The following is a 27,843-nucleotide window of genomic DNA, read 5'->3' as shown; positions in this document are numbered from 1 at the left end:
CTGAGCGTGTCTACTCGCCGCCACCTCACTTCCGGCGGACCGGCCCGGCACCGCAGAGGTCCGTCCCGCCTCCAACCGGAAGTGTGTTCGGCTCCGGCTCCGCCCTTGCTCCTCTTTTGGCTTTTGCCCTCGTTGGGGCGGGACTTCCTGTCTCGTGTGTCGAAGGTCCTCCAAAGTGAGGCCCGGCACTGAAGGCAAGTCTGTCAAGCGGTGTGGCGGCGGGTACGGCCGCGAATTAGCTCGGGCCTAGTGTACGGGTACTCGTCCACTCCTTCTTGCAGTTATCCTCTTTCTTCTCCCACGGCGCCTCCGGGAGGCCTTGGCTCCCTGAGCGCCCAAGCGAGTGTCTGTCGGCAGGTTCGCAGAGGGCCATGGAGGTGCGGCCGCCGGCGCCCCGGAGCTTCCTCTGCAGGGCGCTGAGTCCTTTCCCTCGGGTCTTTGCTGCCGAAGCTGTGGCCGCCGATCCCAAGGCTCTTGTGGAAGACCAGAAGCTGCCTTCCTACGTCCCAGAACCCCAATACCCGGAATCCGGATGGGACCGCCTCCGAGAGCTGTTTGTCAAAGAGTAAAAGTGCCTACTGTCTGTGGGGAGGGGCTGCGAAGGAGGTGACCTGCTGCCTGGGTCATCTAGGGCGAAGGACCCCAGGGTGGTGGGATTTATTTTTACGGGACTTAGGGTTCTAATATTTGTATTCCAAGTTTGTATCCTAACATTGCCATTTGGTAGTTCTGTTGATTGACAGACCGGTTTTCAGGTGGTAAGGGTGAGACTAACTGAAAGTCAGAGCTTTTAGGAGTTTTAGGGACTATAGTTTTAGCGTAATCCCCCGATTTTACAGATTAGAAGAATTGAACCAAGCTACTTAGTGATCCTAGAACCAACATCTGCAGGACTCCACTCCAGTATTCTTTTTCATGTTTCACTTGATCCCAAATTTTCATGAACAGCAGCCCTCCTCCTCGCCATAAAAGTGGAGGTTGGAGAGATAACAGAGAGTTGTAAAATTTTTATTCTGCCAATAAGGAATATATAAAAAATAGTAACAACTGTTATCTCATCAGTTTATAAAAGAAAAGATATTAGCTGGATTCACAAATCAGGATGTTTCACAATAAAGAATAAATAAGCCTTTGAACTAACTTTAATGGAAACCTCAGGATAATTAGTTAATTTCATCATTTTTTTAAAAATTCATCACTTACTGGTGAAAAGTTAGTCCTCTCATGAAGTACTTTACCATATACTACACTGTGTTATCAAGTGGATAAATTAACATTTAAGTTTTATTATGTTGCTGAGGTAGGGCAGGGGAGCTGGTGGAATTGTATTTAATTACTTTATTTAGTTTCATCATCTCATTTTAAAGATACCGAGGCCGCCCTTCTCATTGGTCGTTCCAAAATTTGAGATACCTGTGAACGATCCTGTGTAGTACACAACAGGAAAGTGTTATTTTGATCAGCTTTATAAACAACAGAATGATGAGCTGAAAGAGATTTGGAAGATAATTTAGTGTGACTTTCATTCTCCCTTCCATGTCATGGGTGAGGAAACCTAGGTTCAGAGCGGTTGTGTTCTGGCTGCAGGTCACTTAGCAGTGGATGACAGAACCAGAACCACAACCCCATTGCTGTTACTTATAGGCCAGGTCCTTTCCGCCACTGTGCCTTGTTTGTTCACCGTTCATTAGCTCTTAGGGCCAATCGTGTAACTTCTTAGAGCGTCTATCGATAAAATGAAGAAAAATATCACCTATGTCATGGAATTTTTCAGAGGATGAGAAAGAGGAAAGCATATGCATTTCCTGGCTTGTTAAATCTTAAGCTCTTTTACATTTACTCTTTTCTGAGTTCTACCAGTTTTTATGTAAATGTTTTTGGTCCTTATTCATTATAAAAGATAAAATATAAAGTTCAGCTTATAGCAGTTTTTCCTCTTGAAAGAGGAGTTAGTTTCCTAAGAGATTTTATTTAGGTTTCTCTCTTGTATATGCAGGAACTATAAAAACTTACTGATTCTGATTTCAACAATGTAGTGGTTGTTATTGGCAATTAGAATTAAACACTTGTACAGCCTCTGAAGAAAGCAAGTTAGTAATGTAAAAAATTAACATTTAGTAGTTTACTTATGTACGAGGGCCATTATTTATAGTAACTGAACACTTACAAACTTAAACTTACAAACTTAGCTATTTCTTAGAGCAATTTCCAGAGGACATCTTGGAAGCTCCAGTATGGGTTCTGGTTTCTTATGCTTTTGAGAGTAATAGATTGGATGAAATGGTAGTTTTTCCCTGTTATTTTAGATTTGTCTGTGTTGCCCACTGCATAGTGAGCTTTCTTATTCAATGGTCTTTAATAGTACAGGCCCATCTGAGCCATAAAAATTAAATACTCAGAAAGATAAAGTTTTGGTTTTTTTTTTTTACATCTAGGAATTCATTCTGGCCTATGTTGTCCTAAAATCTCATAAGCTCGTGTAATTTCCAAAAGTTATCTAAAAATTCAAAAAGGGAAATATTGATCTGTACATCCAGTTCACAAATTCTTTCTGTTTACAGGGATATAGTAGAGCTGTAATAGTCATCAAATAAAATAACCTTAAAAAAAAAACCTTTTTATTGGAGTATAGTATGCATCTAGAAAAATGTACATAAGTATACCAGTCAGTGACTTTTCACAAACCAAACATAGCTGTGTATGCAGCCCCAAGACTGTTAACAGCATCCCAGAATCCCCCCCTGGTGCCCCTTCCCTGTCACTGCCTTCCCAAGAATAACCACTAGCTTAATTTCTGAAAACAGAGATTAGTTTTGGCTGAGATTTGAGCTACTTGTAATATAATTATTTAATTCATCAGAAGATTTAACTGGTTCTGCCCATCATGAAAAGTAGCCCTTTTAGCATTTAGGATAATTCTGATCATACTGTCTTTTGAAGAGAGCAGTATGCATAAACTAATCCCAAACAACACTGTCTTTTTGATGTTTTAGTGAACAGCAGAGAACGTCAAAAGAACTTCAGGATATTTACAAGGCGGCAATTTCAGCAGGCATCATTGGCTGGGCATATGGGGGTATACCAGCTTTTATTCATGCTAAACAGCACTATATTGAGCAGAGCCAAGCAGAAATTTACCACAACCAGCTTGATGCAGTGGTATGTACTGGTGTTCTAATAGTATTTGAGGGCACGCCAATTTAGCTGTTCCTTTTACACTTAGTCATCTAGTTAGGTGGTAGGGTTGAGAAGGTTTAGGAAACAAAGTCTGTACTTGACAACAATGGAAGTACTAATGCTAAAGTGCATACACAAGCCTCCTCAGACCACTTTTCTTATCTTCAGAACTGATCACCACTTGTTTTTTGAGGCTTTTTTTTTGAAATTGTGTCAGACTTAGAAGTTGCAAAAGTAGTACCAGTGTCCCACAGTATCCAAGGGGGATTGGGATCCAAGGACTCCTGCGGATACCAAAACCTGAAAATGCTCAAGTCTTTTGTATAAAAAGGCACAGTACCATAGACCCCCCATATTCATGATTCCACATCCTCAGGTTCCAAATCTGAGGATACAGAGGGCTGACTATACAAAGAATTCCTGTATACCTTTCAATCAGATTCTCCAAATGTTAAAATTTTACGACATTTGCTTTCTTATTCTCTCTCTGTATAAGGCATACTATTATATTGTTGTGAACTGCTTGGGAGTAAGTTATAGACACAATGAGTGCTTCAGCATGCATTTCCTAAAAACAAAGACATTTTCTTACATAACCACAATATTATTATGCAGAGCAAGACATTAACACTTACAGAGTACTGTTATCTTACCTATGGACTTTATGTAAATTTTGCTAGTTGTCCCACTAATATAATTTATTTTAAAAGTAAACAATTCATTAAAAAATTTTTTTTCTGGTCCGGGATCTAATACTGGATCAGGTGTTGCATTTGCCTGTCATGCCTCTCTAGTCAGTCTCCTTTAATCTGGAACAATTTTTCTGTTGTTCTTTGACTTTCATGACTTCGATATTTTTTAAGACCATGGTCCATTTATTTTATAGAATGTCCCTCAGCTTGGATGTTTGATGTTTTCTTGTGATTAGATTTCACTTACGTGTTTTCGCAGGAATACCCTAGAACTGATGTTGTATTCCTCAGTAAGTAAGGATAAGAAGCACAAGATATCTATTTGTCCCTCAACTGGTTATGCTTACTTTAGTCACTTGGTTAAGATGGTCCCTGCCAGGTTTATCCGCTGTAAAATTACTGTTTTTTTCTCTTTGTAATTAATAAGTGTCTTATGAATACTTATTAGCTACTTTGAGACTATGCCAGTATCCTATTTTTCATCAAATTTCTAGCCTCTAGTTTTAGTATTCAATGCTGATTTTTGCCTAAAGCAGTTATTACTGTGGTGGTTGCCAAATGGCCATTTTCTAATTCCATCATTCCATTTATATTTATTGGTTAGTATTCTGCTGTAAGGAAGAGCTTTCACTTTCCCTCTATTTATTTATTTGTCTATTTATAATTTATTTATTCAGTGTGGGCTCATGGATTCTTATTTTATTCTGTAGTTTTATAATCCATTATCATCATTTATTTTGATACTCAAATTGGCCTGGATTTGGACCATTGGAGCCCCTTAACGCTAGCTCCTGTGTCCTTTTGATATGTCCCCATTACTCTTTGAGCACGCCTTTACTTTCTAAAAGGCACAGCAGGGTGTTTCTGGTCCATCTTTTACTTTTTAAGCACCAGCCCTGGCATAAGCCCATTTCACCAAGGAGCTATAGTTTCTTTGAAAATGGTATTTAAAAACCAAGTTCTAGTGCTAGGTATGCTCACTGCTACTGAGGTATCATGGCTTCTAGGCTCTAGGCAGAGTTAGGAAATGTGTATGTGTATGTATGTGTGTGTGACTTATATACACATTCATGCACATTTCTATATCTATTTCTATATTTATCTACCCATTTATTAAAACCCATGAGTTCGCACTGATATACCTTTCAGAGAGGTTTTGATTTGCCCAATATCATATAGTAGTTAAGAGTACACTTAGGGATTCTGTCACATTCTTTAAAAATCTTGGCTTCACCCTCATGATATTATGCCAGACTTGCTTCATTGTGGTCTAGTGAAAATGAGTTGTGGAAACAGACAACCTAACTTCCAGTTCTGACTTTATTCCTTATTGGCTGAGAAAAACTTCCTCTCTATGTTTTAGTTAAAACTAAAACACCTGCTTGAAGAAAATGTAAAGATTAAATGAGGTAATATGTTAACAATTTTTACATAGAAGGTGGTCAGTAAAGATTAAGTTTTTTTTTCTTCCTTTCCTCCTTTCCTGCACATCTGTATTACTTTAATCCTTACCCTTTACAGTTTACTCTGTGCTGCTTCTTTATTTTGTGTTTTTCTTTTCCCCACAATTTCTTGAAAAAAAATATGTCTAATACTGATTTTAGGTCTGTCATAGTGTTTGTTATATAGATTCTTAGTTGCTACTTAATTGATGGATTACTTGTTTGACACTGCATCTCTTAGTTCCTTTTACACCTCCTGATAGAATACGATGTACATGGCATTTTCACTTAAGTTTCAGTACTTAAAGAATGATATTTCTAGACATTTTCCTATTGTTTCTATGTGTTTAGGTCTCCCTACTTAATGCCTAGCTGACATTCCTCCACCACATTTTTAAAGTAGGGAAAGTGTCAAGGTGTCTCAGAACCTCACAGCCTCTTTATTAACTTTAGCAATCTGCACATCGTGCTGCCACACGAGGCTTCATCCGGTACGGCTGGCGCTGGAGTTGGAGAACGGCCATGTTTGTAACTATATTCAAGTAAGTTCTCTGAATTGTGATGAACGGTCTTGGGTATTCTTTTAAGAGCACATATTTTGAGCAGTGGAATTATAAAATTTGAACGCCCATATAAAAGTGATTCATGATACCTTTTTCTTAAGAACTGTTATCTATTTACCTAAAAGATTGGTTCAGTTGTACTTTTGTATGCATGGATGAAGGTCTGCCAGCTAATATCAAAATAGATACAGGGTTGCTAAGTCAGAGGAATTCTGCAGAACTCTTCTTTACGTTCTGTTGCTTATTGGCATATTAGCAATCTGAAACACACTGAAGGAGCCTAGACTAGCACCAGGGATTGACATAGTAGGCTCTTCTAAACTAATACGTATCACTTTAGTGAAAGTTACAGTCAAGAAGGTAAATGAGATATGCTTTAAATTATGTTTTCCTCCTCCTCCCTTCTTCTCAGTACAGTGAACACTGGTCTAAATGTGTACCGAAATAAAAATGCCCTAAGCCATTTTGTCATTGCAGGAGGTAAGACATTTTTGTTTTGTTTACATTTTTCAATCTCAAATATGGTTTAGGAAATATGTAAGGACTTATAAGTCATGGCTACTGAATTCTTTGGTTGGCTTCTCATCACATCTTATTCAACATTCATGCAAAATGTATGGAAAACGTTGTGCTTGGTCCTTGGTGTACTTGTTGAACAAAACAGATAAGGTCTTTGCCTTCATTGAGTTTTATCATCTAATGTGGATGGGAAAAAACACGTTGCTAAGATAGAAAGTAACAAATAGGTGGGGCAGGGGGATCTAATGTGGACAGGGTGATCGAGAAGACCTTTCTTCTTTTTTTTTTTTAAACGTCTTTATTGGAGTATAATTGCTTTACAATGGTGTGTTAGTTCTGCTGTATAACAAAATGAATCAGCTATACATATACATACATCCCCATATCTCCTCCCTCTTGCGTCTCCCTCCCACCCTCCCTATCCCACCCCTCTAGGTGGCCACAAAGCACCGAGCTGATCTCCCTGTGCTATGCAGCTGCTTCCCACTAGCTATCTATTTTACATTTGGTAGTGTATATATGTCCATGCCACTGTCTCACTTCATCCCAGCTTACCCTTCCCCTCCCAGTGTCCTCAAGTCCATTCTCTATGTCTGTGTCTTTATTCCTGTCCTGCCCCTAGGTTCTTCAGAACCTTTTTTTTTTTTAGATTCCATACATATGTGTTAGCATATGGTATTTGTTTTTCTCTTTCTGATTTACTTCACTCTGTATGACAGTCTCTGGGTCCATCCACCTCACTACAAATAACTCAATTTCGTTTCTTTTTATGGCTGAGTAATATTCCATTGTATATATGTGCCATATCTTCTTTATCCATTCATCTGTCGATGGACACTTAGGTTGCTTTCATGTCCTGGCTATTGTAAATAGAGCTGCAATGAACATTGTGGTATATGACTCTTTTTGAATTATGGTTTTCTCAGGGTATATGCCCAGTAGTGGGATTGCTGGGTCGTATGGTTGTTCTATTTTCAGTTTTTTAAGGAACCTCCATACTATTCTCAATAGTAGCTGTATCAATTTACATTCCCACCAACAGTGCAAGAGGTTTCCCTTTTCTCCACACCCTCTCCAGCATTTATTGTTTGTAGATTTTTTGATGATGGCCATTCTGACCAGTGTGAGGTGATACCTCATTGTAGTTTTGATTTGCATTTCTCTAATGATTAGTGATGTTGAGCATCCTTTCATGTGTTTGTTGGCAATCTGTATATCTTCTTTGGAGAGATGTCTATTTAGGTCTCTGCCCATTTTTGGATTGGGTTGTTTGTTTTTTTGATATTGAGCTGCATGAGCTGCTTGTATATTTTGGAGATTAATCCTTTGTCCAATGATTCATTTGCAAATATTTTCTCCCATTCTGAGGGTTGTCTTTTCATCTTGTTTTTGGTTTCCTTTGCTGTGCAAAAGCTTTTAAGTTTCATTAGGTCCTATTTGTTTATTTTTGTTTTTATTTCCATTTCTCTAGGAGGTAGGTCAAAAAGGATCTTGCTGTGATTTATGTCATGGAGTGTTCTGCCTATGTTTTTCCCAAAGAGTTTGATAGTGTCTGGCCTTACATTTAGGTCTTTAATCCATTTTGAGTTTATTTTTGTGTATGGTGTTAGGGAGTGTTCTAATTTCATTCTTTTACATGTAGCTGTCCAGTTTCCCCAGCACCACTTATTGAAGAGGCTGTCTTTTCTCCATTGTATATTCTTGCCTCCTTTATCAAAGATAAGGTGACTCTATGTGTGTGAGTTTATCTCTGGGCTTTCTATCCTGTTCCATTGATCTATATTTCTGTTTTTGTGCCAGTACCATACTGGAGAAGACCTTTCTAAGGAGGTGACATTTAAGCTGATACCTGAAGAATGGGAAGGAGCAAGGCTTGCAACGAAGAGTAGCCTAGGCAGCGAGAACGTCAAGGGTGAAGGCTCTAAGGTTTCTCAAATGCAGGATGATATGACTGGAACATAGTGAATAAGGGAAAGAATGGCTTGAGATGAGATTGGTAAGGTGAAGTAGAAAGGAGCCAGATTTTTCATGTAAGAGATTGGATTTTATTTTAAAGCTCTCTGCCTCTGGTAGATAATGCCCTCTTTAAAATGAATGTTTCAAAAAAAAAAAAAGTGTTGAACATTTTCGTTACATTTCCAGTACAAATCCAGTACATTTCCAGAAATGTAAATGAAGTTTACTGCATATACATGCAAACACTCACTAATTCATGTACATTCTCTCACATACAAAAACATACATATACTGCACATAACAGTTTTTTACTTTTTATTTGGAAATAACTTCAAGCTTATGGAAAGTTGCAAAAATAAAATACAAGGAACACCATGAGCAATACCCTTTAGTACTGATATTAGTTATTAACATTTTTTTTTAACTCCACCCCCACCCCCCCACCCCCCCACCCCCCCCACCCAGCTGCATGGCTTGCAGGATCTTAGTTCCCCGATAAGGGAATGAACCTGGATCCTCGGCAGTGAAAGCACAGAGTCCTAACCACTGGACCACCAGGGAATTCCCAGTTATTGTTAACATTTTAGCCCATTTGCTTTATCACTTGTGCTCTCTTTTATTTTGGGTGCACTCTTTCTTTCTCTATGTATACACACACAGGCAAACGCACATATACGTAATTTGAGCTTAACGTTTTAATGAAAACATTTAAAAATAAAAAACTAGAAATAGGCATTAATAGCATTGTAGCAGCTAGAACTTGCCCTGTTTTAACTTGTGAACATTTTTACATGGATATTCTGTAGGCTCAAGTGCCTATATCCGAACCAAACTCTTGTCTTTCTGCCCCTACTTGCAAATTTACTCCTGTTACATGTTCTCTGTCATCTGTTAAATTCCAAAACTGGAAATCAGTTAATGATGTGGTTCTGCCCTTTATTTCCCCTTTCCAGACTTCTAGTTCTATCAGTCTTTTTTTTTTATAAAAAATTTATTTATTTTATTTATTTATTTTTGGCTGCGTTGGGTCTACGTTGCTGTGCGCGGGCTTTCTCTAGTTGCAGTGAGCGGGCTTCATTGCGGTGGCTTCTTTTGTTGAGCGTGGGTTCTAGGTGTGTGGGCGTCTGTAGTTGTGGCACGTGAGCTCAATAGTTGTGGCTCGCAGGCTCTAGAGCACAGGCTCAGTAGTTGTGGCACACGGGCTTAGTTTCTCCCCGTCATGTGGGATCTTCCCAGACCAGGGATTGAACCTGTGTCCCCTGCATTGGCAGGCTGATTCTTAACCACTGTGCCACCAGGGAAGCCCTAGTTCTATCAGTCTTATTCCTTAAATATATAGGGACTCTCTCACCTGCTCTTTGTTCCCACTGCTACTACAGGTCTTCCCTGTTTCTAATCTTGGTTTGCTTCACCTCTACTGTTACCTGACTTTTTTGAAATATGAATAAGATTTTAACACTTTTCTGCTTCAGATTCTTCCATTGTTTCCCATCACTCTAGTGTCGATTCTTGACCTGACCTCCATGCACCACTCTTGCCCAAAACTTATAATCTACTTGGATTTCTCAAACCCAGCATATTCTTGCTTTACAAGAATTCTTGCTTGAATCCACCTTCCAACTCCCACAACTAATTTCATTCAGCTCTATACTTAACCTGTCTTTCAAGTTTCACTTTATCTGTCAGCTTCAGCTTCCCTAGAGGGTTCTCCTAGCTCACATTTTCCTATCTTAGGTACCTTTCTCCTGTGTTCTCACAGTTCACTGTAAACAGTTTTATCAAAGCATTTATAACACTATGTTGTAGCTGTTTACTTGTTTTGCTTCCCTACTAGACGACTTACTTGAATTCAGAGAAAGTGTTTGTCTTTTAGTTCACAATTGTTTAACATATAGCAGGGTAGAATAAAGGTTTCTTGATTGAATGTAAATATTAGTAAAATAAAAATAGAAAAATATATCTGATACAATATATATTTTTATCTCAAACCAGCAACCAACATTAAAATTAATGGTATAGGGCTTCCCTGGTGGCGCAGTGGTTGAGAATCTGCCTGCCAATGCAGGGGACACGGGTTCGAGCCCTGGTCTGGGAAGATCCCACGTGCCGCGGAGCAACTAGGCCCGTGAGCCACAACTACTGAGCCTGCACGTCTGGAGCCTGTGCTCCGCAACAAGAGAGGCCACGATAGTGAGAGGCCCTCGCACCGCGATGAAGAGTGGCCCCCACTTGCCACAACTAGAGAAAGCCCTCGCACAGAAACGAAGACCCAACACAGCCAAAAATAAATAAATTAATTAATTTTTAAAAAATTAATGGTATAACACTAATTTATCCTGAAGTCAGACTCAGGTAAGGATGTCTTCCCTTACCAGTATTATTTGGCATTGGTCTGGACATTCATAAAAGTATATTCAACATCTAGAATGCCTCAGTAAGGAGCTTGGCAAATCCTCTCCCTCAAAAGTAATAATAAAACTGGACAAAATTATCAAAAGCAACCATTTAAAGATTCTGAGAATTGACCAGAGGCACACAACAAATTGAGAAGCATTTATTCAAGAATTTCTACTGAATCTCAGTAAGGACAGTGGGAGTAGTCTGTAGTGTTTCAGCTTGGGGCTGGTTCCACCTCCTAACACCCAGCTCCATGATGTAGAAGTTCCACCAGGGCAGGGCAGGGCAGGCTGGGAGGAACAACACTTCTGCTGTTTGAGGTGACTGACTTGATATGGAGCAGAGCACAGAAAATTCCATGCCTAAGGGTGTTGCTGAAAACAATAGCAAACAGTTAAGGAAGGACAGTATCACACAGCTAACCTGAGGCTTTGATGTTGTTTGGGGCAAGCAATAGACTGGCAGATGAGGCAGAATCTTACCAGGGATGTCCAGGGAACAAGAAAGCCAAAGAGGACTTTAGTAAGATCTTACTAATCCTCAGAACTCCAGAAAGTTACCTGTATGTGTAAGCACACTCAGGAGAGACTGGTAAGGGCCCTAGCAAACTACTTATCTTTGGTTAATTGTGAGGCCTCATGAACACAGAAAGTAAAAGCCAGAAAGGATTTATAAACTGCCTAAACCTTGAGTGCATTCTTCAAGCCACAGACAGATCCACTGGCAAAAGGTAGCAGCCTTACTGGCTTAAGATGTGTAATCACAACCTCTGACAAATCATTGACTGACTACCAAGCTGGTATGATTCCTAGGAAGCCAAACATAAAAATAAAAACTGAGTAGAGACTTCTGTGGCTGCACTCTACAAAAACAACAACAACAAAAAACAAAGACTCCACAGAATTGGTACAGGCAAATCACTACATAAGCAAAGAACCACAGCCATGCCCCTGGGTAGGGAGATGTTCCAACTCCAGTGTTGCTATAATTTATTACCTAAAATGCCTGGTTTTCAAAAACAACAAAAATGTCACACACACACACACACACACACACAAAATGTCACACAATATACAAAAACAGGAGACGTAAAAAGAAGCAGTCATTGGGTATGTCTCTGACAGAGGCCATCTATTGGACATAGCAGACAAAAGACTTCAAGCCATTTTAAAAGAATTAAAAGTGTGATGACAATTACTCACCTAGAAAATATCAATAAAGATAGAAATTATTTAAAAAAGAATCAAATGAATATTCTGGAGTTGATAAATACAATAATGGAAATTAAAAATTCACTGGAGAGGAGGCGCTCAACAGCTGATTTGAGAGAGCATAAGAGAATCAGTGATGTTGAAGATAGATCAATATAGATTATCTTTTATCAAGGACAGAATTTTTTAAAATGAAGACAAATGAACAGAGCCTCAGAGATCTGTGGGACACAATCAAGAATACTAACACATAGATAATGGAGAGGAAAGAAAGAAAAGGGAAGAAAAAGTATTTTAGGAAATTATGGCCACAGACTTCCCAAGTTTGATGAAAAACATTAATCTACACATCCAAGAATCTCAACAAACTCCAAGAAGAATAAACATGAACAGATTCACACTTGGACATATAGTAGTTACACTGTTGAAAGATAGAGAAAAATCATGAAAGCAACAAGAAAAAAAACAACTCATACTGGAATACCCAATAAAATTAACAGCTGACTTCTCATCAGAACAGTGGAAGCCAGAAGGCAGTAGGATGACTAAGTGCTGAAAGGAATAAACTGTCAATCAGTAATTCTATATCTAGCAAACCATCCTACAAAATTAAAGGCAAAAGACGTTGGCAGATGAATGAAGAGAATTCATTGCTAGCAGACCCACCTTACAAAAACATTAAAGGAAGTTCTTCAGGCTGAAAGGAAGTGATATCATATGGTAACTTGATTCTACATGAAGAGCATTGATAAAGATAATTATATAAGTAATTCTTGAAGGCAGTATAAATACATATTTTCTTCTCTTAACTGATCTAAAAAAGTTACATAATAATAAAATTGAAGTGTTGGACATATAACATTTAAAGCTATGTGTTATGTTAATAGCACAAAAGAGGAGGAAGGAATGGACTTATATTGGAGCAATGAAATGACACCAAATAGTTACTTGGCTCCACAGGAAGAAATGAAAATTACTAGAAATGGTAAATACATGGGTTAATCTGAAAGAGTTTGTGAATCTGTTGTTTCCACTTTCTTTTCTTAACTGTTTTTATTATTATTTTACACAACCATTTAACCCTATTAAAATACATATGGTTGTATAAAATAATAACATTGTATTGTTGTTTTTAAACATATATGCATAACATAAATGACAATAATAGCACAAAGAAGGGAGAGGAGTGGAGCTGTATTAGAACAATGACAATAATAGCACAAAGAAGGGAGAGGAGTGGAGCTGTATTAGAACAATGTTTCTACATTTTACTGGAATTAGTACTGATCTGAAGTAGACTGTGATAAGATGCATAGTATAATCCCTAAAGCACATAATAAGATAGTAACTTTAAAAAATAGTAACAAGGTCAAAAAGGAATTAGATAATATAGAAAACAAATAGCAAAATGGCAGATCTAAATCTAACCATATCAATAAAAACATTAAAACATGAATGGATTAAACATTCCAATCAGTAGGGATTGTCCAACTGTATTTTAAAAAGGATCCAACTATATGCTGTCTACAAGAGACATATTTTAGGTTTAAAGGAACAAATTAGTTGAACATAAAAAGATGGACAAAGATATACTGTGCAAACAGTAAGAAAAAGAGCTTGAGTGACTATACTAGTATCAGGCAAAATAGACTTTAAGACAAAAGTGCTAGAAGACAAAGAAGGACATTTTATAATGTTAAAAGGGACAATCCACCAAGAAGATACAACATTTAGAAAAATACGCATCTAACAACAGAGCTCCAAAATACATGAAGCAAACACTTTGAATTGAGAGGAGAAATAGACAACTCAATCAGTTGCCGGAGACTTTTACAGTAGCTGGAGACTTTAATACTCCACTTTTAATAATGGATAGAACAACTAGAGGGAAAATCAACAAGGATATAGAAGACTTGAACACTTATCAATCTACATGACACAGTAACATCTCTAGAACACTCTACCCAGCAATAGCAGGATTTTCATTCTTTTCAAGTGCACAGGGGACATTCTCTAAGCTAGACCATATATGCAAGGCTATAAAACAAGTCTCAATAAATTTAAAAGGATTGAAATCTCACAAAGTATGTTCTCTGTCCTCAATGGAATTAAACTAAAAAGAAATTGGGGGAAAATCACAAATATTTGGAAATTAAACAACACATTCATAAGTAAACCAAGGAGTAATCACAAGGTAAATTTAAAATATTTTGAGCTGGATGAAAATGAAAGCACATTATATTAAAATTTATGAGGTGCAGGGACTTCCCTGGTGGTCCAGTGGTTAAGACTCCGCACATCCAATGCAGGGGGTGCAGGTTCGATCCCTGGTCAGGGAACTAAGATCTCGCGTGCCACAGTGCGGAAAAAAAAAAAAGAAAAAATTATGAAGTGTAGTCAAATTAAAATAAGAAAGATCTCATATGAATAATCTAAGCTTCCACCTTTAAAAACTGGAAAATGAAGAGCAAAATAAACCTAAAGTAAGCAGGCAGAAGGAAATAATAGAATTAGAATGACACTCAATGAAATCAAGAGAAAAATCAATGAAACCAGAAGTTGGTTCTTTGAAAAGAGCAACAAAATAGACAATCCTTTAGCAAGACTGACCAAGGGGAAAAAAAAAGATACAAATTACCAAAATTTGCTCAAGAAGAAATAGAAAATCCCTATAGCCCTATAACAAATTGATAAACTAAATATTTAATTAAAATCTTTTCACAAAGTCCAGGACCAGATGGCTTCCCTGGCTATTAATATTTTCCTAATGCCAAAGCCAGATGAAGATAGACAACTAAACTACAGATCACTATCCCTCAAGAGTATATACACAAAAATCCTTAACAAAATATTAGTAACCAAATCCAGCAACGAGTAAAGATTATAACCATGACCAAGTGGAACTTATTTAAGGAATTAAAGTTTAGTTTGAAAATGCATTTGACAAAAGTTCAACATTCATGATAAAAACAAACTAGGATTAAAAGGGACCTTCTTTAACTTGATAAAGATTATCTATGAACAACAGCTAACATCATATTTAATGGTGAAAGACTGAATGATTTCCTTAAGATTGAGAACAAGACAAGTAGATGAATACACTTGTATTTAGCATTATACTGGAGACTTTAGCCAGTGCATTCAGGCAAGAAAAAGAAAGAAAAAAATCCAGATTGAAAAAGACTGTTCACAGAAATATGGTCCTGTGTAACAAAGAGTGTGACTCCATTTTTTATGTTTGGCTTCTGGCAGCTTCTAAACCCCACCACTCGTCCTCCACCACCCCCCTTTTTTAATAAATTTATTTATTTATTTACTTATTTATTTTTGGCTGCGTTGAGTCTTCATTACTGCACACGGGCCTTCTCTAGTTGCGGCAAGCAGGGGCTACTCTTCATTGCAGTGCGTGGACTTCTCATTGTGGCTTCTCTTTTGTGGAGCACGGGCTCTAGGCGTCTGGGGTCAGTAGTTGTGGCTCACGGGCTCCAGAGTGCAGGCTCAGTAGTTGTGGCGCACGGGTTTAGTTGCTCCGAGGCATGTAGGATCTTCCCAGACCAGAGCTCGAAACTGTGTCCCCTGCATTGGCAGGCAGACTCAGCCACTGCGCCACGAGGGAAGCCCCTGACCCCCTTTTTAATAAACAGTTTTTTAGAGCAGTTTAGGTTCACAGCAAAATTGGGCAGAAGATAAAACATTTGCCATATACTTCCTCCCTGCTGCATACACATAGTCTCTCCGGCTATTAACATCCCAGTACATTTGTTACAATTGAAGAACCTAAATTGATACATTATCACCCAAAGTCCTCTTTACCTTAGGGTTCACACTTGGTGTTTTACATTCTATGGGTTTGGGGAAATGTATAATGACATATGTCCACCATTATGGTATCATAAAAAGTATTTTCCCCCCTAAAAATCTGTGCTCTGCCTGTTGATCCCCATGCTCCACTCTCAACCCCTGGCAACCATTGATCTTTTTAACTATCTCCATAGTTTTGCCTTTTCCAAAATGTTGTATAGTTGGAATCATACAATATGTAGCTTTTTCGGATTGGCTTCTTTTACTTAATAATATGCATTTAAGATTCCTCCATGTCTTTTCATGAGTTGATAGCTCATTTCTATTTAGCGCTGAATAATGTTCTTTTTCTGGATGTACCACAGTTTATTTTTCCATCACCTGTTGAGGACATCTTGGTTGCTTCCATGTTTTGATGATTATGAACACAGTTGCTATAAACACCTGTGTGCAGGTATTTGTAGACAAGTTTTCAACTCTTATGTCATTGCTGGATGGTATAGTAAGAGTATGTTAGTTTCATAAGAAACTACCAGTCTTCCAAAGTAACATTACCATTCTGCATTCCCACCAGGAATGAATGCAAGTGTCTATTGCTTCATATCCTCACCAGCATTTGATGTTGTCAGTGTTCCAGAGTTTGGCTATTCTAATAGGTTTTGTTTTTTTTTTTTTAAACTTATTGCCTCACTTTTTTTTTTTTTTTTTTTTTTTGGGTTTATTTATTTATTTATTTATTTATTTTATGGCTGTGTTGGGTCTTCGCTTCTGTGCGAGGGCTTTCTCCAGTTGCGGCAAGTGGGGGCCACTCCTCATCGCGGTGCGCGGGCCTCTCACTATCGTGGCCTCTCTTGTTGCGGAGCACAGGCTCCAGACGCGCAGGCTCAGCAATTGTGGCTCACGGGCCCAGCCGCTCCGCGGCATGCGGGATCCTCCCAGACCAGGGCTCGAACCCTGCATTGGCAGGCAGATTCTCAACCACTGCGCCACCAGGGAAGCCCCCTAATAGGTTTTTAAAAAATATTTTGTTTGGATAAGAAGCCTAGAAAAAAAGACCAGATTTTTTGCTGTCTCTGGATAATGGAATTAAAGGTGATTTTTGTTCTTGTTAATTTAAAAATTTAGAAAAGACGGGGACTTCCCTGGCGGTCCAGCAGTTAAGACTCCGCACTTCCAATGTAGGGGGCGTGGGTTTTGATCCCTGGTCGGGGAACTATGATCCCACATGCTGCGCAGCACAGCCAAAATATTAAAAAAAAAAAAAAAGGTTAAAGAATTGGATAACTGGGTATGCTGGATGCTCTAAATGCATAGTCTATAAAATAATAATAGGGTATTACAAACAACTTCATATCATTTGAAATTTTTTTTTTAATTTAGAAAAGTTAAAACAATGAATATGTAGCACTTAAATAAGAATTATAAACCTCAAATGTTAATTTTAAAATTGTTACCACCTGAAGTGTCATTCGTTGTGTTGTACGTAGTGAAAGAGGAAAATGAATGGACATCTTGGGTGTACAGTCTTAGTGGGAAGGAAAGAGGACCTATGCCCCGGCCACCAGGTGGCGTTGTAGGCCAACTGCCCACTTGCAGGCCTGCTTGAGAGGTGTAGCGTAGCAGTACAGAAAGGTGAGGCTGGGGGAGGACATGAACTGCAGGGGCTAGTGAAGGTTTTGTTATTTATTTGGGGAAAACTTTCCTTAAAGAAGGAAGAAATGAAAGAGGTGGAAGTGAAGAAATAACAGATTTTTAAGGCGAGGTTGGCAAAAATGAAGCAGAATGAGAAGAGGCTGGGTCCATAGAACCGACTGAGCAATTCTGTTTGTAAAAGGAACGTCTCTTCATTTGAACCTGCAGAGTGGATGAGAAGCTGGCTGTATTGGCCTTTTAGATTCAGGAAATCTAGGTTGTGGTGGTATATTTATGTTGGGTTCAAAAAGCTTACTTGGAGATTTATGTCCTTCTTATGGAGGAACATTTTTAAATGGAACTCTGGTGTTTAAAGATGATTTAATATTGCCCTTTGTTTCTTTTAAAATAGCTATCACTGGAAGTCTTTTTAGAATAAACTTAGGCCTGCATGGCTTGGTAGCTGGTGGCATAATTGGAGCCTTGCTGGGGTAAGTGTTAACATGGTTTGATTCTAAATTAGTATAATTTCATTAATGCCTTCTCTGTTAAAAATTGCAATCATTTCTAAAGAACAAATTTAATACTTAGAGCCTATAAAATGTCTCTAGTCTTGTATTAGCAGTAGCTTTGACTGTCCAATTCTGATTGTACCCCAGTTGTTAATTTTACTTCTAGTTTTCACTGGATAAAAACTGTTTAAATATCTCTAACACCTGAAACTATTTGAGGTTTGAGCAAAGGTACTTATAAGCAGCAGGAAAAAGGAATAAGAAACAGTTAACAAGCACATTCTATAAAAAAATTTGGGGTTAGGTTTTGTTTGTTTACTTTAATAAACTTTAAGAATTTTCTTCTCCAACTTTTTACTTTGAAACATTTCAAACCTGTAGAAAACTTGAGTGAATTGAACACTGAACACCCATATAACTCATATAATCCTTTACTTAGATTCACCAGTTGTTAACATTTTTCCATATTTGTTTTCTACCTCTCTGTTTATATGTGGGACATGTGTATATTTCCTTTTCTATTTTTTTTTCTTTTGGTTAAACCATTTGAAGTATTTTAGACCTCATAATTCTTCAGCCCTAAATACATCAGCATGTATTTCCCAGGATGAAGAACATTCTCCAATGATATCACAATACAATTATCACAATAAATAATTTAGCATTGATTGATTGAATACTGTTTAAGATAGGGTCCATATTCAGAATTCCTCAGTTATTACAATAATGCCATATATATATACTTTTTTTTTGATTTTTAAAATATATATAATTTTTTAAAATCCAGGATCTAATTGTTACATTTCGTTGTTATGTCTCTTTAGATTCCTTTAAGCTAAAACAGTTCCACTGCCTTTTTTTCGCCCAGAATATGTCTCAATTTTGTTTGATTATCCCCTCATGATTAGATTTAGGTTTAATGTTTTCACCAAGAATACAACATAGGTGAGGTTGTGTCCTTCTCAGTGTATCACATCAAGAGACATATTATGTCACCCATTGTAAGTGATGTTAACTTGGTGTATTAGTTTTCTGTTGCTGTGTAACAAATCACTACAAACTCAGAAGCTTCAGACACCACGCATTTATTATATGGGGTTGGTCAAAAAGTTTGTTTGGGTTTTTCCATAACATCTTACAGAAAAATGCAAATGAACTTTTTGGCCAACCCAATATCACTTTTCTGTAGGTCAGAAGTCTGGGTAGGCTCAGATGGGTTCTCTGCTTAGTATTCAGAAGGCCAAAATCAAAGTGTTGGCCAGGCAGGTTCTTACCTGGAGGCTCTGTGGGAAGAATTTGTTTCTATAAAATTCAGGTTGTTGACAGAACCCTGTGGCTGTAGGCCTGAAGTCCCCGTTTCCTGGCTGGCTGGCTGGCTGGCACCACCTTGTTCCTAGAGACATCCACATTCCTTCTCACGTGCCCCCTCCATGTTCAAACCAGCAACCAGCATGTGGAATCCTTCTCATACTTCTAATCTCTCTGACTTCCATTCTGCCACCAACTGGAAAAAACTCTCTCCTTGCAAAGGGTTCACCCAGATAATCTCTTTTTTGATTAACTCAAATTCAACTGATCAGTAACCTTAAGTACATCTGTAAAATCCATTTTGCCATGTAACAATTTAATCATGGGCATAATATTTCATCATATATTCATAGTTGAGAAATTAGGGCAGGAAATTTTGGGGGGCTATTTTAGAATTCTGCCTACCACATTTGGTATCTACTAAATTTCTCCACTGCAAAGGTATCTTTTTCCCATTGTGCTTAATAAGGAATCTGTGGGGTGAGACTGTGTAAATAGCCCGTTCTCCAGATGTCTTTCTTCTAGTGGTTTCAATGATCCATTGATGATCCCTAATGTAATCAGTTATTGTAAAAGTTGCGAAGTGTTGATTTGCTAGTTCTGTCATTTCTTCTGTTTTTATTAGTTGGCATTTATCTGAATAGAAGAGTTCTTTCTCCCTTACCCTCCCTTTTTCTACCCCACTTTGGGGAGGAAACACTGTAACTTTATGTATTCTTTTTTTTTTAATTAAAAAATTGTTTTAAAATTCAACATATTATAATCTATTGCTGATGTTTTTGTTGTATTGTTAATATACCAGCTTGGTTTGAAGGGAAAAATTGCTGAAATTAGCCGCAAAAATATTTTTTATTGAGGTTAAAAAAAAACACATAACATAAAAATTACCATCTTAACCACTTTTAAGTGTACAGTTCAGTAATGTTAACTATATCCACATTGTTGTGCAACAGATCTCTAGAACTTTTTCGCCTTGCAAAACTGAAACTCTGTACCCATTAAACACTAATTCTCCCTTCTCCCACCCCACAGTCTCTGGCAACCACCTTTGTACTTTCTGTTTCTGTGATTTTGACTACTCTAGGTGCTTCTTATTAGTGGAATCATATAATATTTGTCCTTTTGTAACTGGCCTGTTTCGCTTAGCATAATGTCCTCAAGGTTTATCCATGTTGCAGCATGTGACAGGATCTTCCTTTTTAGGACTGCATAATATTCCATTGTATATACAGTACCACATTTTCTTTATCCATTCATCATCAATGAACATTTCCACCTAGCAAAAATAATTTCTAAAATGTGGTTACAACTTAAGTTGTAACCAGAAGGAATTTAAGTTGTGTCAGAGTCAAAAACTTCTCTTTGAAAACGTGAACCAAACCCTCTTCGTTACTGTAATAATTATTATCTAAATCAGTTTCTCAATGGATAACTGTTGGCATTCTGGGCGAGACAGTTGTGCCAGACTCTTGAATTTTAGGATGTTTTGGCGGCTTCAGCCCCAAAAGCCAGTAGCATCCTTCCCTCAATACCCTCCACATTTCTTGTCCCTTAAGGGGCTCTGGCACCATTCCTGGTATTAATTTCATTTCCGAGAAACCTTCAGTATAAAGCTATTTACTAGAACTTGTCATAAATATATTTTTTCCCGGTTTATTTATCATTCATGATAAAAATCAGAGCCAATTTATAGACCTGTTGTTTTTATACCAGTTAAATTTAGGAAGTTGCAATGATTGTTTTTCCTATTGTTCAGACCAGGAAGGAAATTATCTTAATATTTTTTTATTTGACAAGGACACTTTAATTATCAAATGTTCCTGTACCTGTCAGTGACCAAGTGGCTCGTTTGGTGCTGCTCACACCTTAGCAGAGACACTCATATTTCGCGTGGTTAAAGCTCTTTCTCCTAAGCATTCCCTCTGCCTCCCCCTCAGCACTCCTATAGGAAGCCTGTTGATGGCACTTCAGAAGTACTGTGGTGAGACAGTTCAGGAGAGAAAACAGAAGGATCGAAAAGCACTCCAGGAGCTGAAACTGGAAGAGCGGTAAGGAGCATGTTAAGACTGGGGTGTCTGGCTTTCCTATCCGTGGACAGTGGTGCCCTCTGAAATAAGTTCTCTAAATTGCCACTCAGTTCAAAGAGTCTGTTTACTGAGTCCTTCACCTGGCACCTTACCTGGTCTTTTAATCCTTTTTAATTAAGGAGAATGGAAAACTGAAAGACACTAATTGAGAATCTTTCCTTAGATACATTTTTTTTAAGTTAAAATGTTGTAAATCTCATTTGGTTGCATATTTTTTCTTTTCCTGTGTTTTTCACTGCATAGGAAATTACCTAAAGGAAATAAACAGCAATGAGTGAGCTTTACTTGGCTTTATTTAAAAGATGATATCCTTGTTTACACATACGTCTATGAACAATACTGAGCAGGTTAGGCCTCCACATTCAAAGATTCTACTTCTTGCTGTGGACGCAATAGGCATTAGGTAGATATAGTGGCTGTTCATGGACTAGATGCCACTGAGAACGATACAGACTGTCACCTGTTTATCTAGTCACTCCTTGGGGTCCAGCAATAACAGACTAAATGCTAATTCTTTTTAAGATCATCATAATAGGCTGCCATCTAGCACTTTGGTACAAATGATTCTCATGGTTCTGCTTCCTGGCCACTAAGATGACATCTGCTGCTGCTACTTTGGTAGTTTGGTAGATAAGCAGTCTTCTTTTTCCCATGGTTTTATTTGAAACTTCCATTTGTGCTACACACACACACACACACAGACACACACACAGACACACACACGTAAATTCTTAATATCTGTAGATCTGTTGTCCAAGGACAGGTGCTATAGGAGAAAAAGCATTGATTTTAGAGCCAATGAAACCTTGAAAACAAACCTTAAATCCCAGCTAGACTATTGATTAATTCTGTGACCGTAGATGTTTTCCTTAACTTCAAGCACTCAGTTTTCTCAGCTGTTCTAAGGGCAGAATCACACCACAGTGTTCAACATACGTTTGTTTTGTTCGGTCTTCTTCTCCATAGTAAGAAGGTGAGTGAGATATGCAGCTCTTTAGGTTCTAGGATAAAGTACTTAAAATTCTGAATGCCAACATAAAATTTGATATTATGGAGAGTTAAAAGCATGAAAGTATTAGCTTATTTCTAGCCCTTTAGGTGTCCTAAGAGACTTCTTTTTTAAAAAGGAATCTTTGAGAAAGGAGTTGGAAAAGTAAGGAAAATATCTGGTTATTTGAATCTGATATAGGAAGTTATAGAAGAATTAACATTTGGAAAAATATGAACAAATAATAATTGTATTCCAATCAGAAAAAAAGGAAACCAGAAAAAAAAAACTAGAGAAGTTGGTCAGTTATTTAGAGATGGAAAACCTCAAGAATGGGTAAAAACAACAACTGGAAAGGAAATAGTGTCAGAAGTGTATAGGTTATTTATATATATATACATATATATATAATATATATGTGGTATTTCTGAGGACAGTTAATAAATAGTTAAGAACCTTTTACATGTCTGCTTCTTTGCTTGAAAATAACTACAGTATAGAGAAATCAACAAAGTGAGAATCTAGAAAATTGACATAGTGAGCAGAAAATACAGAACATTGGCTGTATTTTCCATAGAGCTATGAAAGAAGATATGGTCAAATCTGGTTATGAAGAGTTGAGAAGAAAGTCATAGGTGACCCTGATAATCACTTAAAGAAAGGAAGACACTAATAGTTGACTTGGAGAAAGAACTGATCTGTTATTTGGAAATTAGATTTTTTAACTCCTAGTAAATATACGTCTGTAGTGTTGCCCTATGTGACTTTTCCGTACTGAGATTACCAATGTTATAACCTTTGTGCATGTCCCACAAGGTCTGTCAACAGAGAGTTTAACAGAGTGGCAGGGGGTTTCACATCCCCCCTGGGCCCTGAGGGCAAGAGGACAGATTGGTTTCGAGGCTCACACCTTAGCTCAGGGTGCTTCAGCAACTGCATGTCACCCCTTCGAGAACTCTGGAATATCTTAAGGATCAGAGCTACTGCCCTGGCAATGTCCACGTTGGTAATGTGAGACTCCTGGCTGGCTTGTAAGTGGAACAGGTTAGGAGAGAGAAGAAAGTCATTGTATTTGAAGTGCAAGGAGCAATGTTTGCTCACAAGTTGTAAGGGAGTATAAGACAAACACTATCTTTCTAAAAAAAATTCTCTCTAAAAACCAAAGAAATAGAGCAGTACTTGATATATGCTTCTTGTTCTTTGATTACAGGAAAACCAGACTACACTTTACTGAGCTCCTCCCTGAAGAAATTGAAAGTAATTTACAGAAAAATCGATCCAAGGACGATGCTAAGAAAATTGAAGCACTGCTAAATCTTCCTAGAAACCCTTCGTCAGCAGGTAAACAAAACAAAGACTGAACATGCTCTGGACTTAAAACTCATTAGAGAGTTGAAAGGAGCTATGTCGCCATGTCCATTGAATGCCAGTTGATTGGACTGCTGACGGATGTAAGCATTAGCATCTGTAGTGGCAGTGACTTGCTCTTACTTTTTTTTTTAACCAAGAATTGGGCTATTGTACTCTTACTTTACTCATCCTTAAATTTAAGTACATACTTGTATCTACATTGATCTATATATTTGACATTATATCTATATTGATTGATCAATATAGATTTCTTTTCCCTGGATTATACAATAGTAAATTAAGATTTCCCAAAAGATTAAAGTTGAATTGTACAGGTTGTAAATTTATTCTTGTAGCCCTTTAAAAGAGTACTGCAGGGATCACTAGGAGAAGGAGAGGAAGGAACCAGGTAAGGCAGATGGTCTGTGAAACCCTTGTGCCCTTGAGTCCTAGAAACAGTAAGGACCTAAATGTGTAGTCGTGTTTGGTTCTGTCTTAATAAAAATCAAAGATGGTTCCTGTGCCATTTAAAATAATATAAAACTTAACAAAAAGGAAGTAGGTAAGCATTATTAAAGAAACAACCCGACCTTGTTTCCTCTCTCAGTAATGCTGACAAAGTATCTCTGCTGTAGTATACAAGACTTACTCAGAACAGATACACTGTCTCTACACTCCAGGAGCTTGCTGCCTGAGAAGGAAGCCGCCCTGCAGATTATAACTTTTACTAAATGAGAGGTGAGAATGACTGAATTGAGTGTACTGAGAGGAAAAAACTGCTAGTGCTTTGTTTTGGGGTTAGACCTCTTGGTTCCTACTATGAAAATACTGTTGTTCACGTGAGCAGGGTTTGTGAAGCAGCCTAGAGTAGGGGCTAAAGCCATGAGCTCTGGAGGCAGAACAACTGGCTTGGAATCTCAGCCCTGGAGCTTCGCAGCCATGTGACCTGCAGCCAAGCCATTTTACTTTAAGTCTCAAGTTTTCTCATCTGTCAAGTGAAACAGTATCCACTTCAGAATGAGTATTAAATGAAACGATGTTTGTAAAACATAGCACAATGCTGCGGCACACAGGGCATTATCTAACAACAGGTATTAGCAGTTAAAAGGATACGCACCAGCACATTTTCACCATGATTTACATATTATTGCCACACTCCCAAAAGCATGTTTTTCTTAATTATCCAATTCATAAATTGCTGACAAATTGGCACTTAGTCAATCTGTTTATTGTTTTATTCACAACCACATTGAGATTAAATCCTTCAACTTATAAAATTATATGGTTGGTTTTAAAATAATTTTATTCATATCACAAAAATATCAGAATAATAAAAGTAAAAAATACTACTCCTTGAAAAAATAGTAGTAACACATTTATTAAATGTAATAAGCAATAATTTACTATAATTTATTTAAAGTACAAGTAAGCTGTCTCTTAGGTTTGTACTGTTTTGTGGTTACTTCTAGAGGTCTCCTTTTGATCATGTCCAAGGATTATGAATCTTAACTAAATGTGGCAATTCCTGGTGTGGTTTTTTTTTTTGGTTGCTGTTTGTTTGTTTAAATTCTTGTAATTTTGTTCTATGAGCAACCATTTAAAAGTGTACCTCTGTTCCTTAGACTATATAGAGTAATCTAGCGCCTTTACAGCTACCAAAATTAAACGTTTTAAATCCAGCCCCATTTGAGAAACTTGGTCAACTTGCTGTGCAACTCCAGATTTTCAAATGAGAATGTCTGATTGCCCCAGGTTAAGTCACATCCACTCCTGGTCCAATGAGCATGGAAGGCAATTTCAGAGAAAGAGGAGTCATGAGTTAAGTAATGTAGGAACAGTAGTTGGCCACTTCTTTCTTTTCAATTCTCTGCTGATGTCAGAGGGATCCAGAAATACCATGGAGGAAAAGCCACGTTAGGGATCTAAGGAAGCCCTATGGAGTGCTATTTTCATTACTTCAATCAATTTCTGCTAAAGACAGCTTACTCTTTAGTACATACACAATAAAACCTATCTCATTTTAAATGAGAACCTTCTCATAAAGATTTTACAAATGAGATTAAACTAACATAAAGCCATTTAAGGAGAGTATCAGTCCAATGTGAACTAAACAAATTATCACTCTCCAACCTTACTATTGCTTTGAGGTGTAAGTAAGTCCCCTACATACCAACATTCAAGTTGTGAACTGTTTTTTTTTTAATTTAACTAAAAATAAATTTTAATTCCTTTATATGTCTTTGAAGTAACCAAATAGATATGCCAATTTTTATTACAAAAATGAACTTATGAAGCTGTTTTCATTTGCAGTTACTTTCTAGAACAAGTTATTGGTTAGTTCATAAATTTTAAATAGAAAAAAAGTTTGTGTGTGTTTTGTACACATGCACAACTTTTGCTAAATCTTTTCTTAGAGAAGTTTGCATTTTCCTCCTTAACAGTTTATTGGTTGCGTCAGTCTTAACCACAGAGGTTAGCAGTGTGTATTAAGTATTTTGCTATGCGCTTGTTCTCTAATACAGTATTTACTTTGGCTCACCAATTTTTTCCAAGGAATTAGCAAGAAGCATTCATCTGGGCTTTTCATAGTATTGATTTATTTTTTAGTTGCTCCTATTAAAAGAAAAAAACCAGTTCAATAAAATCTATTCTTGTTTGACCTATGATCTGGTAAGTTTGATTTACTTTACAAAACAAAAAATAAAGTCATTCTGTTTGCGCTTACTAACAAGTTGCGAACTTTTGAAGATGCGAACATGTGTTCGCATGTCCAATCACATAAGTTAGTTCAAGTGTCTGGCATACGTTGTCACGTGCGTGCATCGTTATGCTTTTGTGTACTTTACAATACTGTATAGAGTACAGTAGTAACAGTATCTTTATTTCAAGCCCAGCATGTCCGGAAGCAAGCGTAAAATCAGCGGTATATAGCCGCTGTGTTAGTCGGGTACCTAGGCTAACTTTGTTGGACTTACAAACAAATTGGGCTTACGAACACGCTCTCAGAATGGAACTCATTCGTATGTAGGGGACTTACTGTATAAGTCATTCATTCTACCTGTCAGAGGAAATTATTTTTAGATGGATCTACTTCCTCCTGAACCTAGTAGAGAAGTGGGAGAACAACAAAGGAGAGCACAGTGAAAATGAAGTACTGGCTAAACACCAATATTTCCATTATCCTCATCTAGGTGTACATACACCATACTTCCCACACATTAACATTAAATTGCTTTTAACAACATAACATCCTTCTCCATTCCTTCATCAGATCAAGTCTCTGAAATTGACCTGATTGATAAATACTGGATAAATTCTGTTTCCAGAAGCACTTTGACTGATGTGTGTGCGTGTGTGTGTGTGTGTGTGTGTGTGTGTGTGTGTGTGTGTACACACACACATACCAGTTAATAGCACAAAGCTGGATTGATGAAGGAAAAGAGCACCAGAGCCAGGAAATCTGGGTTCTGGCCCTGGCCTTTACAATTCAAGTCACCTCCCAGGACTTCGATGTCCTTGTCATTAGTAAGAGTAGTTAGTATTCACTAATGTCTATTCCAGGCCTAAAGAATTCTGTGTTTCCAAATCCTTGGTCAAGGTCACCAGAGCTACTTCTGTCCCCATCATACTCCTCTAGTCACTTTCAGCAAAGCCACTGGAATGAAGAGGCTCCTAGAGAACAGATACATGAAGGTCGAGGTGGGATAATCCTGGCCATTTGAGGAAGCTCCAAGAAGAGGTCGATCTCAGATGGAGGTGGGACCTGAAGAAAACATTAAAAATTTTTATATTTTTTATCACAAGGGTATTCCCAGCTTGAGGTAACATTGTAGATATTAGTCTTGATGGCTAAAGAACATAAAGGCAAGTCTAAATTATGGGAGAATTTAGGACAAGTCTGACAATTTTTACTACATGAAATATCAGGCAAATATTAAGCACCAGCTATCACCAACCAACCAAACATTATAGATCAAGGCACTCACTCACCTATGTGTGGGGCAAACAAAGGTGTATCAGGCACGCTTGCTCTTCTCAGTAAGCCTACAATTTGGTAAAGGATATAAGACTTGGCACATGAAAATAAACCCAGGGTGGAGAGTGACGTGCTAGAGAGAGCACTGCTCTAGTGGTCAGAGGCAGAACTCCTTGATCTGGGCAAGATGGCCACAGAATGCTTGTGAAGGAGACTGGGTTCCTGGCTTCAT

At 37.7% G+C, this 27,843-nt stretch overlaps 1 protein-coding gene across 2 annotated transcripts; it reads left to right on the top strand.

Moving 5' to 3' along the window:
- Positions 1-136: 136 nt before the first annotated feature.
- TIMMDC1 (translocase of inner mitochondrial membrane domain containing 1) lies at positions 137-25,249 on the top strand. 2 transcript variants are annotated; one of them, XM_036851231.1, is made up of 7 exons: positions 137-565; positions 2,994-3,159; positions 5,765-5,853; positions 6,287-6,354; positions 17,803-17,881; positions 21,148-21,258; positions 23,496-25,249. In XM_036851231.1, the coding sequence occupies exons 1-7, from the start codon at positions 372-374 to the stop codon at positions 23,644-23,646; spliced, it is 858 nt and encodes a 285-aa protein (XP_036707126.1). In that variant the 5' UTR covers positions 137-371; the 3' UTR covers positions 23,647-25,249. The 2 variants fall into 2 exon arrangements, with proteins under 2 accessions (XP_036707126.1, XP_036707127.1); XM_036851232.1 differs by having other exon boundaries at positions 388-606.
- The last annotated feature ends 2,594 nt before the right edge of the window (positions 25,250-27,843 follow it).

This window comes from Balaenoptera musculus, chromosome 4 (assembly GCF_009873245.2).
Source record: "Balaenoptera musculus isolate JJ_BM4_2016_0621 chromosome 4, mBalMus1.pri.v3, whole genome shotgun sequence".
NCBI classification, from domain to species: Eukaryota; Metazoa; Chordata; class Mammalia; order Artiodactyla; family Balaenopteridae; genus Balaenoptera; species Balaenoptera musculus.
This window is presented reverse-complemented; position numbering and strand designations above follow the sequence as displayed.